This window comes from Parasteatoda tepidariorum, chromosome 6 (assembly GCF_982258835.1).
Source record: "Parasteatoda tepidariorum strain Cologne lab strain chromosome 6, Ptep-v5.0, whole genome shotgun sequence".
NCBI lineage: Eukaryota > Metazoa > Arthropoda > Arachnida > Araneae > Theridiidae > Parasteatoda > Parasteatoda tepidariorum.
In genome coordinates this window covers 47,844,726-47,863,884 of record NC_141760.1, presented here as the reverse complement: position 1 = coordinate 47,863,884, position 19,159 = coordinate 47,844,726, and the positions used below count along the sequence as shown (strand labels likewise).

Below are 19,159 nucleotides of genomic sequence, written 5' to 3'. Positions count from 1 at the left end.
CAAGTTTCAACTGAAAAAACATAACTAATCAAAAATTAGATAGTGAATCATCCCCTAAATCTAAATGTAAAAATTCATACTACCAACACCTGACCTTAATCTTTATAAATACTCTAAGTTAATTTTGATTAGTTTTTATACATTTAAAAAAAAATTAATATTTACATTAATTTTTTTATATATTATATACATTTGTGATAGAATATTTTTGGGAGTTTAATTATTTTCATTATTATCAGAAATCTAACATAAAAATCAGGTAATAAAAAATAAACTGAGAAGCGATAGAAAATGATAAAACACAGGAAAATCATCAGTTCAAGCATATCATTTCTAAAAAACCTATTTGCAGGGATGTGACTGGAATAAGTTGCTTCAGAAATAAATAAAAAATAGTCCCGAAAATAGTTTCTAGATATATAAAACAATTGCTAGAATTAATTTCCTGTTCCTCTAACATGTTTTTACAATACTTAACTTATACTGTAATAATAAAATGTAGCCCAAAAAATTCTAAAAAAAAAAAAATAATAATAACAATAATAAATGAATAAAAGACAAAAATATTAAATTCAGTACTTAAAAAATAAACAAACATTATACCCATGTTTTATAAATTCTGTTTATTTACAAGAGCAAAAGTAATAATTAAACAAAGAATTAGAATTTTATCAAGAATTATGAATTACAATGTGTCAAATGAAAAATGATAGGAGTTTACTGACACTAATGAGAATAAAATTTTCATTTTTTTTTCTAACTATTTCTTTTAATTTCCCCAAATAGTTCCACAATTGTTTTGGTCAATAGTTTACAATTCTTTTGATCGTTTTACACATTTATTCTCATGTTTTTCCTTTAAGAGTTTCATTAATATTTGTTATTTGCTGCTCCTCCCCATTTCTTAAAAAAAAATCTGAAACTTGTTCTTGGTTTTCCTTTAAGTTAAACATTTTTCCTTAGCATTCGACAAATTATTTCTCTCTACCTTCAATGAAGTATTTTACCAAAATATGAAATTTAAATATTTTACTAACCAATTCTTCTCATTTCATATCATACATGTCTGACAATCATACATAAAATCGCAAATGTTGTTGTCGTCGATCATTAAGGCAGAGGGGGTGTGATTGTTCATGTCTTCCAGTGACGCCATCTATGGCCAAAAATTAACTTCTGCCACACCCGTTTATATAGCGGACACATTCATACATCCACAGATCGTAATTTTGACCTGAACCAGAGAACAAACAATCTCCTATTCAGTACCAACAGAAGTATTGATTTGTTAAAAGGAACATGGAGGACTTTGTGACCCAACATATTTAACGTGCATCAGTCACCATTTACTACACGAGATTCTTTGGCCGGCTGGATTCGAACTCCCGTTTTCATAAACGTGAGTCCAGAGCAAATTTTGTCACAAGGAAAAATTGCCCAAAAAGCAGAACAAGTAGACATATTTGCTGTAGCTTACACCAGCAGCATAATACATTCGACTGTAATTCCATTGTTCAAATAGAGTGGGGAAAAAAGCCATCACTTGTACATTAAAGTCACATAAAAACAGAAGGGAAAAAACAAATCATGATGATCCTCCCTGTCCCTGATCCTATCCATAGTCAGTGCTGTGAGAGAAAAAATAGTATCTTTATTATTTTTTATTAGCTAATAAGTAAAAAAAAAAATTAGCCTATTTTTCACAACTGATTACAAAATAGTCGTTTTTCTCTACATTTTGACAAAAATAGTCGCCATAGTCTCCTTTTTTACAAAATAGTCGTTTTAATTGCTTTTTAAATGCCAATTTAATTGCTTTTTAAATGTCCTGTATTTGATTCGATTCTGAGTTACCAAATTCTACAGCATATTTATTATCCTGTTAAATTACACTAACTAGCATACATTTTTCCAACGCAACAAACAAGCTAAAAGTAAAAAGTCTTACCGACGCTCATCAAGATCTAATGAACTTCCATCTTTTTTCCATTTTATGACAGTATGTTGGCCAGTAGTTGAGCAATTTAAAATAGCAGCATTATCCTTAATAACGATTATGTCACGAGGTTCAACTAAAAACTGAAAATTTGGAAATCCACCATAACTACCTAAAATCACAAAAATATATTTTGTCATATTACGTGTTTTTATCGTAAGTATTTCAAATCTGATAATAACAATTAAAATAACAGTATAATGATTAGCCACGATTTCAAATTGTGTTGTTTTTGGTGTAAAACACAACTACTTCCATGTAGGCTAGAAAATTTTGAGTGTGATATTATTCAGAGGAAATTCCGGACACTCATAAAGAACCCATCTGAAAACATAACAGTCTAAATTAAAGAATATTTCTTGATATGATGAAAACGTGGCTTATCACTATATTTTCTTAAGCCGTACAAATGTATAAAATTTATAAGTCATAAAAATTAAGGATGAATGCTTGAAAAACTATAAAAAAATAGGATTAAAATTGAAGCCTTCTGCAAAATCTGACTAAAGTTATACAGAGGATGTGCATGGAATTTATAAAGCTAAAAGCATTGCAAGTTATTTTCTTCTAACTATTCTCAAAAGCTATAAATTATACCTAAAACTATGTACTATTACATATATTTTACGGTAACTAATTATACTTCTGTAATATTTAGTACTTCAAATTTTGGAGGCTATATTTCGATGTGATTAACTGTTTAAATGTCACAGCGGAGCTCAGCAATTTATGAATGTATTGTAAAATATCTATATTTTTAAACATAATTACGGTATTTTTGAAAATATTTTCACGTATTGAGAATATAGTATCACGTATCGTTTAGAATATATTCACATAAATATCCAGAAAAATTAAAAACGTTAATAACACGATGATTATCAAATACGGTTAAATCGTAATCATTATCGTCAATGATTTTTATCAAACACGATAATATTGTGGGATCTATCGACAATTATAATTATGGAACAAAATTATAACGCGATAATTATTAAAAACGGTATTATTGTATATGTGGATTGCGTAATTCACTTGGCAAACGTTTTTTTTTTTTTTACAATTTTATTATTAAGCCTTTTTTTAGGGGGGAAAAAAAGATGATTAACATAAATGTAATTTAAGTAAAATATTATCTAGCTTAAATTATATTTTCTAGATCTAAAAAATAATGCAATGCAAGCCATTTAATGAGAAATATCAATAATTTGTAACGATGTATAACGATATTAAATTCTTATATCACTTAGAATGATTAATGATTATGTGCTAATTTAGGAATGAAAATTAATAGGAAATTGAGCCAAGGAATATGTAGAGTTAAAATAAGACTATGAGAAGTTAGACTATACACATCCCAACTATTATTTATTAAAATAAAAAGATGTAGGAATTTTCTGATTCTTCAAATTGATTACTCTAAAATCCTCATTTTTATTCGCCGAAAATGGGATGCTCTGAAAGCACAGAAAAACAACAATATCAGAACAAAAAGATAGAAATCAGGACAAATAAGATCAAAATATTTTTTTTTTTATCAGGAATACAAACCCTCGAATGGTTATCACTAATCAAAACATGTGTTTCTTTCAGATAAATATAAAGGCGGGATCATCAAAGAACACAAATGTAAAAAACATAAATAATGAAATAAGATTAACGACCTTAAAAAATCCCCATTTAAAATTTTTAAAACTCGTGGTAAATTATTATGATAGAATGTTATAAATTAAAGAAATCCTTTTATTGAAGCTTAAAGAAAAACTATTTATATCACTCAGTGATTGATGCGAGCAAATATGACTCAATAAATTAATTGGTTGAAAGATAAATTGCAGAGGAAATCCCTATTCAAGAAAAGAAAAGCATTTTTGTTTTTATCACGATCCATCTATAAACACTTTTAATGTCAATAAATAAATGATTTAGTAACAGCAAAAGGAGGGAAAAAATTCGTATTTTTTAAGAATTTCAATGCACAATTTTTAAACAATAATTTTACAAATTATTAAAGAACTCTGGTACAAATTTACAAATTGAAATTATTTCTTTTCCATCAGAATGATAAATGACGGCAGACGATTTAATAACTGAATTTACAGATCGCATGCGTCAGCAAACTACAATTTCTTAGTAAAATGGTAAAACAGCTTTACTTCCCCGTGAAAATAAAAGCATTAAAATTAGAAATATGGAATCTTTTTGATTTTTTGGTTTATTAACTATAAAAATTCACTATGATTTTATTAATTTTAGTAATGTCGAGATGGTAGCTTCGGTTTGTGATTAATCGGGCGAAATCGGACGAGGAAAAGTTGTAAATAATTAATTTTTCGACAAGATAAAAAAAATGAAAATAAAAACACAAAAGATCAACCATAAATTTCAAATGCTACCATCCAATCAATTTTGAGTTTATTACGATTCCTCTTCTGATGAATAGAATAAAATTAAACAAAGTAAGTTAGTCAGGTGTAATTTTTTTTATGCTTAATTTTAAAAAAAAAATAATAATAAAATAAGGCAGCAGCAACATTCGAAATTTTATTTTTATAGTGTCAATCGCAATTTTCCTGCTTTATCAGTCTGAGACTAACACATGCAGTTAATTAACTTAATACTAAGATGTTTTAAATTAATGTAGAAAAATCAAATTGCACTAGATTTGTAACGTATTTTACTAACTCGAAAAGAAATCCTGAAATAAATATAACCTTCAGAAAATCTCCCTTGCAATGGGACCCCACTTAGAATGGAGTATCTAAGAAAACTATAGGTATGCATACATTATGTTGAAAATTAATACGTTCAATATTGTATAGAACCCAATATTTGGTTCAAAAATTGATTTAAAAACAATCCAATGAACGAACTATCAATCAATATGAATGAAACAATTTTTAAATATTAATTTATTTTAAAAACGTTAAATGTAAGACTGGGAAAGGAAAAATAAATATTTTTTTAAAAAAGTTAATTATAAGAAATTATTTATATATATATATATATATATATATATATATATATATATATATATATATATATATATATATATATATATATATATATATATATATATATATATATATATATATATATATATATATATATATATATATATATATATATATATATATATATATATATATATATATATATATATATATTTGAAAAAATGTTAGAAGCTGTGAATAGTTGTTTAATAATAATTATTCGAGGTGAAACGCGGTTTTTTAAGCAAACGATTTTATAAAAAAGCATATATTTCTGAAAACGTTTATTTATTTTTTCTTATTTTAAAACGCAGTTTAAGCAAACGATTTAATTAACAACCATATATTTCTGAAAACGTTTATTTTTTCTTATTTTCAACTTCCGCTTTTAAACAAAATATGTAACATCAAGCTAATTTTGAGGTAATGAAATTTTTCACAGCAAAGTTAGCAAGTTGCAAAACTTCGTAAGTTACAAATAGATACCAAAAATCTCTCAAAAAAATTAAAATCAATGACTCAACTAACAATAAACTCTGCTACCCAAAAGCTAAAATCAATAACAGAAACTCATTCTCAAATAATTAAAATTTAACAATTTTAACTGCATCGTTTGTTTTCAGCGTTTATAAAAAATAGCAAAGCAGTAAAAATTGGAGATCCCATCGTCATCATAAGATTTGGCGGTGAAATGGTGATAAAGGGAGGGAAGGTGATTACACCCCCTGCCATTAGCAGGGAGCAGGAAAAACGCATCAATTTAGCTGACTAACCTCAACCTCCCCAATAGTGACACACTCCACCTGGGTGCCAAAAAGTCATTCCTGAGTCATCTCTCCTTGCATTTATTTCTCATGAAAAATATCAAGCAGTGCAGATTATTTGATATGTGAACCCAATCATAAGATTGCGAAGAACGATCAATAATATAAAAGCGAAATTAAATTGAAGGTAGCAAATTCTTATTTTTCATTAAACTGTAAACAATAATAATGAAATATTTTTTAGTTAAATTGAACACAAAAAACGAGAAAAAAGTACAGCAACAAAAAGAGTGGGCAGGGAGCAAGAGTTTTTTTAAATGAATTTATGAACTATTTTGTTTAAATTAATTTACTTCTATAAAAGAGGAAGTTGATGAGTTAATTTAATTGGCATTAATTTTTATAATTTCAGATGCTTTTATGATAACACACGCTACAAGCAGAATATCAATTTTCAGTGATTCACATTTTGCACAATAACTTACATATTATAACACCATGAAAGAAAGATGAATAAAATTAATGAAGAAAAAAAACTCATTAAATAACGCACTTTTATTCCAAAATAATTTTTAAAAAATAGAAATTTCAAAGAGGGTTTTTTTTTTTATTTCCTGAGAATGCTTTTAAACACATATTTTTTACACATATAAAAAATATCAGTGGTTAAGTCACTGAACTGTTATTGCGAAGTGGGGTTCGATCCCCTGCCTCAGCAACGGCTTGAAGTTCCCAATCTGTGCATAACACTGAGCACACTTAACAATCAGGCCGTTGGTCATGAAATTGTGGAATCTTAACCTGCATCCACAAGCCCCTTGGCATTCAATGGACTGTTGGGGAAATGCTTTTTTTTTTTTTTTTTTTTTTTTTTTATTTGAGGTTAATAAAATAAATAATGAACCATTCGATAAATAAATACCAAAAAAAAGAAGAAAAAAGAAATTCGCAGCTAAAATGAATTTTTTTTTTTTTCACTATCCCATGAATCAGAAAATAAATATTTTAGATAATCGATTACTGATTAGAAATAGAATATCCTGAAAATAGTCCACTTGTTTAAACAGCTATAACCTAAAGTTCAGAATGAAATTTCAAATCAAAAAGCCAAAATAGAAATTAAAAAACTTTAAAAGTAATAAATTAACTCGAGGTAAGGCAGTGACAAGCACGATCGCTAATAATTTTCTGAAATAATGGTGACGGCGGCAATAAGTAGAAATATTATTAAAAGTATTATTGAACATTAAAAGATAAACATTTTAATTGTGTCTTGCTCACGCAGTCTTTCAATCGTAGAAAATTCTACATATGTAATTAAATCAATCAAATCAAATGTCTTTCAATCGTAGAAATTCAGTGTAATCAAATTGATAAATAATGTAACTTCAAGCTACATTTACTTATTACATTCCACGTTTCAGAATAGCGGCGACAATGTCGCAGAATGTTACTGAGTTCTTGAAGAAAGATTTTTCTTCCGGGAAATAAAAAATTTTGGGTTTCTTTTTCTGTAAAAATTTTAGAAAGATTTTTTTTCTGCAGAATTATATTCAAAAGATGCCTTTCACTAGCTTGGCGAACAAAGAACACAGAGTATCCTTTGGCCAAGTTCACTAGCATCAGTGGGGAAATAAATGCTCCCGATTTTTCTGTTCCCATTTGAGACATAAAAATTCGTTTATGACTTACTTCAGCATAGGATAATATAAAAAATATATATTCCGAAATCACGAAATTTTAAAAGATAGTTCACTTTAAAAAATTAAAGGGAGGACCATGATTTCTAACGGACACCATTTTTTATATTTTAATAAATATGACTGTGAGTGAGGATTTTGTTACAAATTCAGATTTAAAGCAAAGGAATTAATTCATCAATGCGGTACATTTTCCCTTTTTTTAATATAAATGTGGTTGAATAAAATCTATAGAATATTTTTAATATATTACGCACATGAAAATTTTAAATCACGCATTCTAGTATTTTTATCGCTCACAACGATTCCTTCGCTAATAATATATGTAGTGTTTTGATAATTTTTTTCCCGGCAATTTTGCAACGAATTTTTACATTTTTTAAAAATCTCCATGTTTTTTATTGCTCAGATACTATTATTTATATTCTCGTGATATTTTTTTTTTTTTTTTCGAAAAATGCCGATATTAGTACCGACCGCGAAGTTCAAATCCCGTATTCAAGAAATCACTCTTGAACACGCCCGATTTGCACCGATATCATCGTTGATCCATAAGGTGTTTCAATTGTTCTTTGAACAGTTATTGCTACAAATTTAAACATTTAAAAAAAAAATCCTCGATGTTTTTTATTAAACAATTTTATTACAAGCGAAACTCATCATCGCTTATTTAATAATTTACTTTTTTAATGCCTTGATTCCAACATTTTTTCCGGCAGTTATTGTTAGTGCTACAGATTTCCACGAGGTTTTTAAAATTCCGGTTATTTCTCATTTGATATTATTATTTCCGCATGTAAAATTTGAATCGCGCATTTAAATAATCACTTCCTGACATAAATCACAATTTACGAAAATAATATCGTAAATCCATAGTGTTTTGATTGTATTTTCGACAGTTATTGATATTGATTTTCACATAGTTTTTAAAATCCGATATTTTTAATACGATTTTTATTACAACAAGCAAATCTCAAAACAAAACACGCATTTGAGTAACCCTTTTTTAAAGAGTAATAATTCGCGTGCTTTCGTCGTCGATTTTTTTTCCGGTTACTACAATTCGGTAAATATTCCGAATGGCCAAACAAAATTTGCCGAAAAATGAATTTTTTTTTTTTTTTTTTGGAGGTTACAGTGACATGTCATAGCGCCCCTGATTTTTACATTTATAACTATTTTGTTTTTCTATTTTAGATTAAGGCATTAAGTTCAACATCTGCAATGAAATGCAATAAATAAAACGTTGGAAATTAGAAAAAACAAATGTCCAAAATCAAAAAGATAGGTGAATATAACAGCATTTTGATTTTCCCTTTACTTTTTATTTGCAATTTTATTATATAAAATCTAAAAACATTTCAAGTCTTCATTTCGAAAGCGATTTAATTTATTGTATACAAAAAAATACCACCTATTTATCATACTTTAAAAAGATTTTAGCGAAAGTAATTAGCAAAAGTTGAAATTTTTCTTAACAAATTTTAGAAATGTTACTACAATAGTTCGACAAATTTAAATATAACTTTATTTTAAAAAAATTAATTAACGAAATATGAAAAATAAAAAAATAAGAGTCGACTATTACTAAAAAGTAAATTTAATTGATTCCAAATTGGCTGCCTTTTACAGTGATGCCATGCCAATGCATACGCTTATTCATGGCCTCAGAAAGTTCAAACTGCTGTGTGGTTTATGAAAGACTCCAAAATGGACCATACACTCGAGTCTTTTTTGCCTTGTTGGTTGCTGATTGCTGTGGCGTGTTGTTGAAATTCCAGTTTGAAATGCCGAAGTATTTTTTGGCTCATGAAAGTACAGCAGCTACTAGAATAAATCATTGCTACACTCTTAGATTTATTTTGACAACCTCTTCCACAAAAACCAGGTGTTTTGCAGTTTGTGCAAATTACGCCATAAGACCATGCCAGACAATTACCGAGATGCTTGAAGTATCTGAAAATCACATCTCATCGTTCTGGAAGTTATGAGCTAGTTGGATGGTAAAGAGATTCTCATCAGTGAAACAGAATCTTTTTCCCAGAACTGCCTTAGAGCCAATCTGAATATTTTTCAGCATTTTTAGAGCCACATAAGTTTGTTTACTTCAGTGAGAAGATGAACTTTTTGGAACATGCAAGGCTTCAGTTTAAACTCTGTTTTCACCACTCGCCACATACATCTATCACTTACACCCATTTCACAAGCAATATTTCTCATAGAAACACTCAGATTTCCATACTGTCACTTTTTTATGGCCTTACAAATATTGAAAGTGTTTGCCAAACACTTTTGCGCACTTCCTGGACAACAACTATCACTGTCAAGCTCTTTGAAATAGCAGTATGCACTGTTTGCCAAAGCACATTAAGCAGAAAAACGATATTACACCGTTCATCTAGTCAGTTCATGGCACCCACCATCTCCGATTTTGATGAAAATTTGCCCACTTTTAGAACTTTTCATGCTGTTTTGAAAAATAACAATAAAATAGTGGGGGCCATTTTTGAAAATTCAATATGGCTTCTCTTGGAATGACCTTGGAGAAATTTAGAAAAATCTTGATATTTTTTTAAATTTAAATCTTTTTTTTATTTTTTATTATTAGGTGCCTAGTAACTTTTTAGTTTTTACAAACATAAAACATGTAATTTAAATGTAAAGTAAATGTATGTAAATGCAAAGTAAATGTACAGAGGATGGAAAAAATAATGGAAACACTTCTATACTAATACCTTTCTTTCTTATTGCTCAAGAAATATGTAAAGAATCATTTCATAATTTCAGAAGTGATTAGATCATGGGATTTCTCACACTTATCAATGAAGTTTAAAGCTTTTTAGAGGTTTGAGGAAAATAAATTACATACAGAAAACGGTGTTTTTGAACACCTTATGTTAAAAATAATAATATGCAATAATTACACGAAATTTTGTGAGCTTAGCTTAAATATCTATGGAAATATGGACATTTTTATAAAAACTAATTGTTTTGTCTAACTTTTTTTTTCTGCTATCACTTTAAAAATATACAATAAAATTAAATGTAATCAATTACAAAATTAAAATTAATAATGAAATGTTTGCTTTCAGATTTGAAAAATTTCGTTGAAAACTGTACAATATACAAGTAATTAAAGTTATTCTTTTATACTGGTCATGAGCAGAAAAAATTAGCAGTTTTTTCCAAATTTTGTATTGAACTGCATTTGGAAACTAATGTAAAATGTCTGATTTGAATATTGTTAAAAAACGTAAAAAGTTCCATGAAATTTTCTAAGTAGTTTTTGTACTTTTTAAAAAAAGCTAAAAATTATAAGGGGTTGTCTAAAAACGTTATTTTGTACCAGAACACAAAATTAAATAACAAATAATTATACCTCACAATAAACATTCATCCCTAAAACATGATTGTATAAGGAACAAAAACATGCAAAAGAAAAGATACTTTCATGAGAGATGATCCTCAATAATGTCGGTATCATTTTTAATAAACCTTGTTCAACAGTACAAAATATTATTTGTGTCATTTTCAGCTTTCTTTCAATAGTACAAAAACTACTTAGAAGATGGCTTGAAACTTTTTAAATTTTTAAGATACTCAAATCAGACTTTTTTTTAGTAGTTGCCAAATATGATTCAGTTCAAAATTTGAAGGAAAAAAAATTACATTTTCCCCTCGCATACGCAGTATAAAATAACTACTTTAATTAATCATGTTTTGCATAGTTTTAAACAATTTTTTCTCAAATATTAAATTAATAATTTTCCAATGAATTTTAAATTGCTTCAAAAAATTTGTTTTGTTTCATTGAATATTTTTTAAGTTATAGCAAGAAATGTAGGACAAAAAAAAATTAGTTTTTTATAAAAAAAAAATGACTATACCTCCATAAATATTTTGTGCAATTATCACATAGAAAAATTGCTACAATACAAGTCACGTGTTAGAAAAAAACTTTATTTTTTTAATTAAATAAGTGATTATCTAAAAAAATTGATCTAAGTCACAATTTTAATCAAGCTGTTTTAAATCGACGAAACCTGACAGAAATCCTGAATTTCTAAGATCTAGGGCCAAATTTTAAGAGCTAACAATTAAGAAAATGAAGTACCAAAACCGAATTCTTTTTAATGACAAATTTTACTAAAGCATTAGGTACCAGCTACAATGATTCAGGTATCGTAGTGATCAGAATTAGTAGGCCTATATAAAAATAATATATATGTGCGTGTGTGCAAGTGGAATGCTTAAACATATTAAATATAAAATCGTAGACAAGGGTAGCTAAAAAAAGTAAAATTATAGAATTAAAAATATAATTTTATACCACGATGTTACAATAAGTAGTTCAATAAATAGTTGGTGTTACAATACGTAGTTTAGTAGTGTTGTAAATGTTCCCTAATGCGAATTTTCTTAATGATTTCTGTGAATTATATATGAAATATGTAGAATATGTTATATGTAGAATATGTCATAGCTAAAACGTAGCTTTATTTATAAAATATGTACATTTTTTGAAGACATCCTATTATTTAACTATTTCTTTTATTATCAAAAAAAGATTAAAAATAAATAACTCCTTAAGACAGTCGAGGAAAGAAAAAAAAATTGAGAAGATTTCAAAATACAACTTAGTTTTTAATGTAAAATTACAAGCAATATTAAAATCTTTTTAAACATTTATTTTTTAAGTATATGTATAATACAAACATATAATTGCAATTGTAAAATTATATTTACAAATAAGATATAAATTAACAAACAATGGCTCAAATCAATTAGTCCTGCATAAAACTGTTTATCCAAATTAATAAAATCTTAAGCATTTAAATTTTTATTAAATTATTGAACCCTCAATAACTGTAGAAAATGTATATCCAGACTGACCACTTGATTTTCCTTAAGAAAGGCAGAACGATAATAAAGATAGAAAAATTTGAAAAAGGACAAAAGCACGAAATCTAAATCTTAAAATTATATTAGTAGAAAATTAAATCGGTAAAACCAAATTCGTACGATATTTTTTCGTTAATCAAAAACAAGTGGAACAAAACATACATTTTTTTATTACCTAAGAAGTATAATCTTTTTATCTTTTGCCAAATAAATAAAGAAAACTATCATATATGATCTTCAATTTAAAAAAACAACAATTTCATAGATGTCTTCCATCGATAAACATTAAGCGAACTTTTGCAAAAGGTGTCAGAATATAGTGAAATATGAAACACTGATATTAAGGATAGGATCATCAAATCTAAAACATAATTTTAATTACTTACCTTGAGAAATTTGAATCAACAATGCACATAACACATACAGATACCTTACAAAATATTCACAATTAACTGTCATCGTTGAAACAGTATGCTGGGAAGATTTAATAGGAAATCAATCATATCAAAAGAAATTTAATGGTATTTAGCACGATTATCTCATTTATAAATTAAAATTATCTAAAATTAAAGCCGCTCTTTTAGAAGATGCACTCCAAAGACGCTTTTAAATTAATTTACTTGTTTACATCCTGCCCAGCAGCATGAGATTTTTTACTGACAGGTTAAAACTAGATTAGATTCTCCTATCATAATTTTGGCTACTTAAAATTTATAGCATTTAATTAGTACACATTCTCACGTAAAGAGGTCGCTATAACCACGGTTACAATAGAGTCAATTTCAGTTCTGAGGCAGACACAAGCGTGTTGAGACTTATGAGTGACGTTTTTAATTTGTGAAGATGCACTGCTTAGAAACTGCAGGACCATTCCCCTAGATCCTTTTTTCGTTGCGTGGGGTAGGTACTTTATTCACGTCACATTAAAGCTGCACAATGGATTATTGGAGATGGTCTGGGAAACATCCCTGAGGGTGATCCGAAGACATGCCCTTTCAATTTTGATCCTCTGCAGAGGGGATGGCTCACCTGCCTTGATAGGCCGACGACCTGCTAGGGAGATCGAGCAATGTAAGGTAGAACAGTTTAACGAAGACCGAAAGCGCACACCCTAAGTCCCTATGCAGGCTGTTCAAAGTGGTCACAAATCCACTTACCGATCGCAGGACAGTGATGCTTGACTTCGGTGTTCAACTGGGAACCGTGTCTTTACGATCAGTCCACTGCAGGACCACTCTTGGTTACAAACAAAAGCGGCTGTCACATCTTCTAATTTGATCGTGAGATTTTCTTCCAAGCAGGTTCTGTTGGTGCTTTTACAATACAAATCAGTTAGAGTCCCTTTAACTGAAGAGCTGTAGTGTAGTTAGTAGGATTGGACGATATTAGAAACTATATATCGTGATGCATCGTCAGTTTTGCATCGCGATATAGCGATGTATCGCGATATGGTATTTTTGAATTTCATTTACTTGTAAGGCAAAGAAAGACAGATTTCTATCAAAACTTCATACTCAGATTAATTTAAATCAATTTATAAATTTGAAGATATATATGTTTTGCTTAAGAAAGATACTAAATAAATTGACTACAATGTTCAAATCTTACTTAAAATATTTATTGAAATGTTTGTTTAGAAATTCACAATACGCGTAAAGCAAAGTGTTAAAAACTTTTTTTAAAGCGTTTTTTACAAATTAATATTTTCTTGTACTATTATGCATAAATAATTACATAATTATTAAGTTCGATCGCAATGTTCATTTTCTAACTGAAACGTTAAAAATTATTTGTATGATTAAAACAAAGTGCTATATAAATTTTAGAAAAAAAACGCTTTTAAAACACTATTTTTTATTATTATCATTTCAGTTATTATAGTTCTATAGTTCATTTACGTCACACTAGAGCTGCACAATGGGCTATTGGCGACGGTCTGGGAAACATCCCTGAGGATGATCCGAAGACATGCCATCACAATTTTGATCCTCTGCAGATGGGATGGCACCCCCGCTTCGGTAGCTCGACGACCTGCACTCGAAGTCGAGCCCCTTACGGTAGAACAGTTTAACGAGGACCAATACCGCACACCCTCGGTCCCTACGCAGACTGATCCAAGTGGTCACTCACCCGCACACTGACCGCAGCCAGTGATGCTTGACTTCGGTGATCTGCTGGGAACCGTGTCTTAACGATCAGTCCACTGCGGGACCTTATCATTTCAGATAAACAATTAAATTAAATTAAATAATGACCGAAACACAAAGTAAGATTTAATTTCTTAAAAATTAAAAAATTGTGATATTCCATAATATATTTAGCTAATTAACGAATAATATGAAAAGAATATTTTTTTAAAAAAATTATTATACTCTCTAATAAAACGAAGTACTAAATGATTTCAAAAAATGAATAAAATACGCAAACCTTTCAAATTTTTTTGTATAAGCAAAGTCGATTGACTTATGTCCAAATCCAAATGACAAAAATAAATTTTGTTTCAACTTCTAACTTCTTTTGTTTTAATCTAAAAATAAAAACAACAAGATTTATAAATTTAAAATCAGTAATAAAAACTCATTAAATTATTAGAAGTTTCATCCAAAAAGTTTTTAATAAATTAAAAGAAAGTAAAAAAATAACCTAACAAATTCAATTCTTTATGGGCTCCTAAATTAGATTGCCGATAATTTTCACATTTAAAAATAAAACGAAGTTTTTTTTAAAAAAAACTTATCTAATTAATGCAGAAACTCTTCTTTATATATTCTTTTCAATAATAGATTGCCTTCAGAACAAGGTAACATCGGCGATCACGAAGTTAGTCCTACTGAAAATAATCTACAAGAAAAGTCACGACAGAGAAAAAAAAAGCTAAGAGGTGCGAAAAGGAACATGCGATATGTGTTCTCAAAACTCTGATTCTGATTCTACAGTTCACCAATCAAGGCCATTTCAACATAACGAAACGAACATCGTCTTCCACAGCGCGTAAGAGAAGAGTCTTATATCGCTATATCGTTATCTTATATCCTTGCGTGTCTAATATCGCTATATCGTTTTGCGCTCGTTGTCTTTACTCGACGGCTTAAATCAGATTTCTGATGCATCGCCTTGAATGAAAGTCGCTGTATCGTCTTACCGATATATGCGTTAAATCGATATGTCTCGATACATTGATTTATAGCCCAGTCCTAGTAGTTAGGTGTTGCAGTATAGTTAGTATACAATTAAGACTTCCGAAATTTTCATTGTGAATTTCAATTGAACTGGAAATTTTTTGTTAGAAAATACAGATACATCAATTTTATTTTACTTGACCTAAATGTTTTGTTATCATAATAAAAATGGACTACCAACCTTTACAATCCCTTCACAATTATTATTCTTTCTTCTCGATAAACAGATTGTCGCATAAAAACTAAGAGTTATTCAGTTGAAAAATCTTGCATTTTTTATTGTATTAACACAGATTTAGTTTCCAATTCTATGAGGATAAAATTTAAAACTAATAATACTCATTTACCATTGTAACTTCATCAACAAACTTGTGTAGTTATTATTCAATATTTGGTCAGTATATTAACTCGAATGAAGTTTCCAATCAGGATCTTACCTCTTCAGTTTCTTGGGATTATTTATTTAATACAATAACTCATTAAAAGTTTTTTATGGAAGAGATTATTTAGTATTAATGCCAAAAAGTTCATTCTGATTCTATATATTTATTTAGTATTTCAGATACTTCTTATTTTGTATTCATTATTTAATAGCATGCATTGAATGAACACGTTTTCACATAAAGTGTGTTTTAAAAATAGCAGTGACTTACTTTCTTATAAATAATTGTAAACCAGTAAACAAAACTATCTGGATCTTCTTTGTTTATTAATCAGCTGTTTCTTTGTTCTCATCTGATATTTCTGTCCAATAACATTGCACAAAACAATAAGACTACGTTTCAAAAATATAAATTTGTTTGCAAAAATTTTTAGTTAGCAATCTTGTAAAATATTTGAGATAAAAAAGCTTTGATGAAAATCATTGGGTCTAATAGCAATCGATGCAATTATGACAAATTCATAATCTAAAAGCTTTAAAAATCATTCGAGTCATTAAAAAAATACTTTATGGTTAATATAAATTAAATTCTGTATGGTTAAAAAAGTTTTAACGTTATGAAATATCACGACTCGACGTTATTCTGAAATTTTTATATCAATTAAAAGAACGCTGGAGCGAAAACACTCTTGCATCTTGTATTTTAGGTCAATAGAGCTTTTATCACTTATGTAAAACTGTATTAAAATATTCAGCAAAAAATAAAAAGTAGAAAAGTTTCAGCTTTATACTAGATAAAAATAAATAAATAAACACCCTGAATATTTTTTAACGCCTTGTTTGCTAATATTTCTGCATCTTAAATGTCAAAAAAGGGATTTAAGAAAACCGAATAAATTAAGCAAAAACAATTTTGAAAAATATGGATATAAGCTTTTATTTTAGAATTAATGGTATCCAGTAAATAATTTTAAAGTCACAAAAATTGACAAGTTTTAGAAAGAAAAAAAAGAAATTAAAGGGAAACATTATTTATATAAATAGATAATTTAATTTTCAACACGAAGCAAAACCTATAAGCCTTATTGCTCTCTACATAAACGTAATTCGTAAAAACAAGCGTTTTTTAAAAGCATTATAAAAAAATTTTATTGCTACGTTTTCATTAGCTCGCTTGCATGTGTATGAGGGTGTAATTTTTTTACTACTTTCCGCCTACTAGAGCGCTCAAATCTCTACTAGAGCTCAAATTGATTAAAATGCAAATTTCATACGTTTCCTGATCTCTGCAAGCAGAATGTTTGATATATTAGTGCAAATAGGAAATTATCATCAGCAAGAATGTTAGCTACTTTTTAATTAGCTATAGTGTTAAAATTTCAACTATAGCTCTGTGCCTGATAGTTACGCAAGTACACAATTGTTTCAATTCAACATGGGGCAACTAAAATTTATCACGATTTTATCGCTAATCGAAATCGCAACACCTTTCCGACATAATCTAACAAACAGATGCAATGCTAAAAATAAGAAAACAGTAAAACAAATTTTTTTAAAAAAAAGTTTTCCAAGTCTACAATAAAAATTAGACAATAACTTATTTTTTAGAAACATAAGACGTAGAACATAGAACTTAGACGTAGAACATTTAATTGATCACCCCCCCCCACTCTCACCTCAACTATGTATTCATTATTAAAAAACCGAAAATCCTCCCTCACAAGCGCACGATCTTCGCAAGTGATTCACCTTATGTTTTTCGTTTTATATTGGACGAAAACTAAATTTTTATATTCTTTTTAGTCATTTAATCAACTTAATTCTTAAAAGTTTTATTTTATTTTATTTTATTTTATTTTATTTAAGTAAATTATCGGACAACTCGTTTGTTTTTCATAGTGATAGGCAAAATTAACGATTATTGACATAATCGAAAAGAGAAAGATATGGCATTTTCTTCTTCCGCATCAACCTATGGAAATTCTATCCTACTTTGAAATACTATCCTTTAAAAGAATGGACTGCAGCTATCATCCCTACTTGACCTCAAAGATTACGGGATCATTCTGGCGGATGGAGCACAGAATTTTCTCCTCTCTCAACAGTGGAGATAAACTTGATTGCGATCAAGGATAGGTCACTATCCTGGCCTTCCTTTTTTTTTTTAGATTTTAGTCTTCTATCACAAGAAAAAAAAGTTCTTTTTAACTTTTCTCTCGATTAAAGTGCTCTATTATCGTAAATAAGCGTAAAAAATATATGAGTATTCTGTGCTTTCGACGTTCCCAACCGTCGATACGTCTAACGGAAAGTTCACAGGTAGTCGCAAAAGAAAATATAACATTTTTAATTCTACTTAAATGAAATTCTAAGTCAAAATTAAACCATTTTATAGTATTTTATAACCGGTGTGGAAAAGCAGACCCATTTTTGAGTTTACGACGATCAATGTTCAATTCCATTGCCTTGTAATTTTGAACTCAACCCAAAAGAAAAAGAAACCCCTGAATCAAACACTGCGGCAAACTAGCCTTCGTGGAATACTTTTTGGTGAAACTAAAGTAACATGAATAAGAATATCATGAAAACTTCCCACGGTTAGCACGACAGCAAGGATATTCTAACCCATGCTCCGTCTACCATTGAGGATATTTTACGTCAGCAGTATAATCGGTGCTAGCCGGGAGCAGAATTCATGTAAACCAGCCATCGCTGAGATTCGAACCTGGATCACCTCCCTGGGAAGCAAACGCTCTATCCTCTGAGCAAGCGCTTCTCAAATTAAACTATTTTATTTCTTTTATGTAATTGATTTGTCCACCAGGTGGCTGAGTGGTAGCGCTTCGCGCTCCTGTGCCACAGGGCCTGGGTTCGATCCTCGAGCCGCCGGGTAAGGTTGACTCAGCCTTTCATCCCTTCAGTGGGTCGATAAATGTGTACCAAGCATGCTTGGGTACTAAACACTGGGGGTTTCGTATTCGGCTGACCATTAGACCGGAACATCTGCTACTGCACCCCGGAACCCAAGGCCAAGAAAACTGAGATTGGCACGGTAGGCCTTGGCCCTCTATGGGCTGTCGCACAACTGAGTTTAGTTTAATTGATTTGATTTTTTTACTCGATTTAGTCAGTAAATCTTAATACATTTAATGTAAAATTTGGCTAAAAGTAAAAGTGAGAAATTGATGATCACAAACTTTGTAAAGTATTTTTAACTTCTCAGGGTATTAAAAAAAAAGAACT

General features: G+C 29.0%; 1 protein-coding gene across 2 annotated transcripts in view; it reads right to left on the bottom strand.

The window, feature by feature from the left end:
• The window catches only part of LOC107442193 (neogenin), a 61,765-nt gene extending 48,709 nt beyond the window's left edge, over positions 1 to 13,056 (bottom strand). The window contains exons 1-2 of one of the 2 annotated variants that reach the window (XM_087165813.1): positions 12,742 to 13,056; positions 1,949 to 2,108 (exon numbers count right to left, since the gene is read on the bottom strand). In XM_087165813.1, the coding sequence (XP_087021939.1) occupies positions 1,949 to 2,108; positions 12,742 to 12,814 (233 nt within the window). In that variant the 5' untranslated portion in view covers positions 12,815 to 13,056. Of the gene's footprint in view, positions 1 to 1,948; positions 2,109 to 4,392; positions 4,449 to 12,741 lie in introns of those variants that run through there. The other variant, XM_087165814.1, reaches the window with a different exon arrangement.
• Positions 13,057 to 19,159: the final 6,103 nt, after the last annotated feature.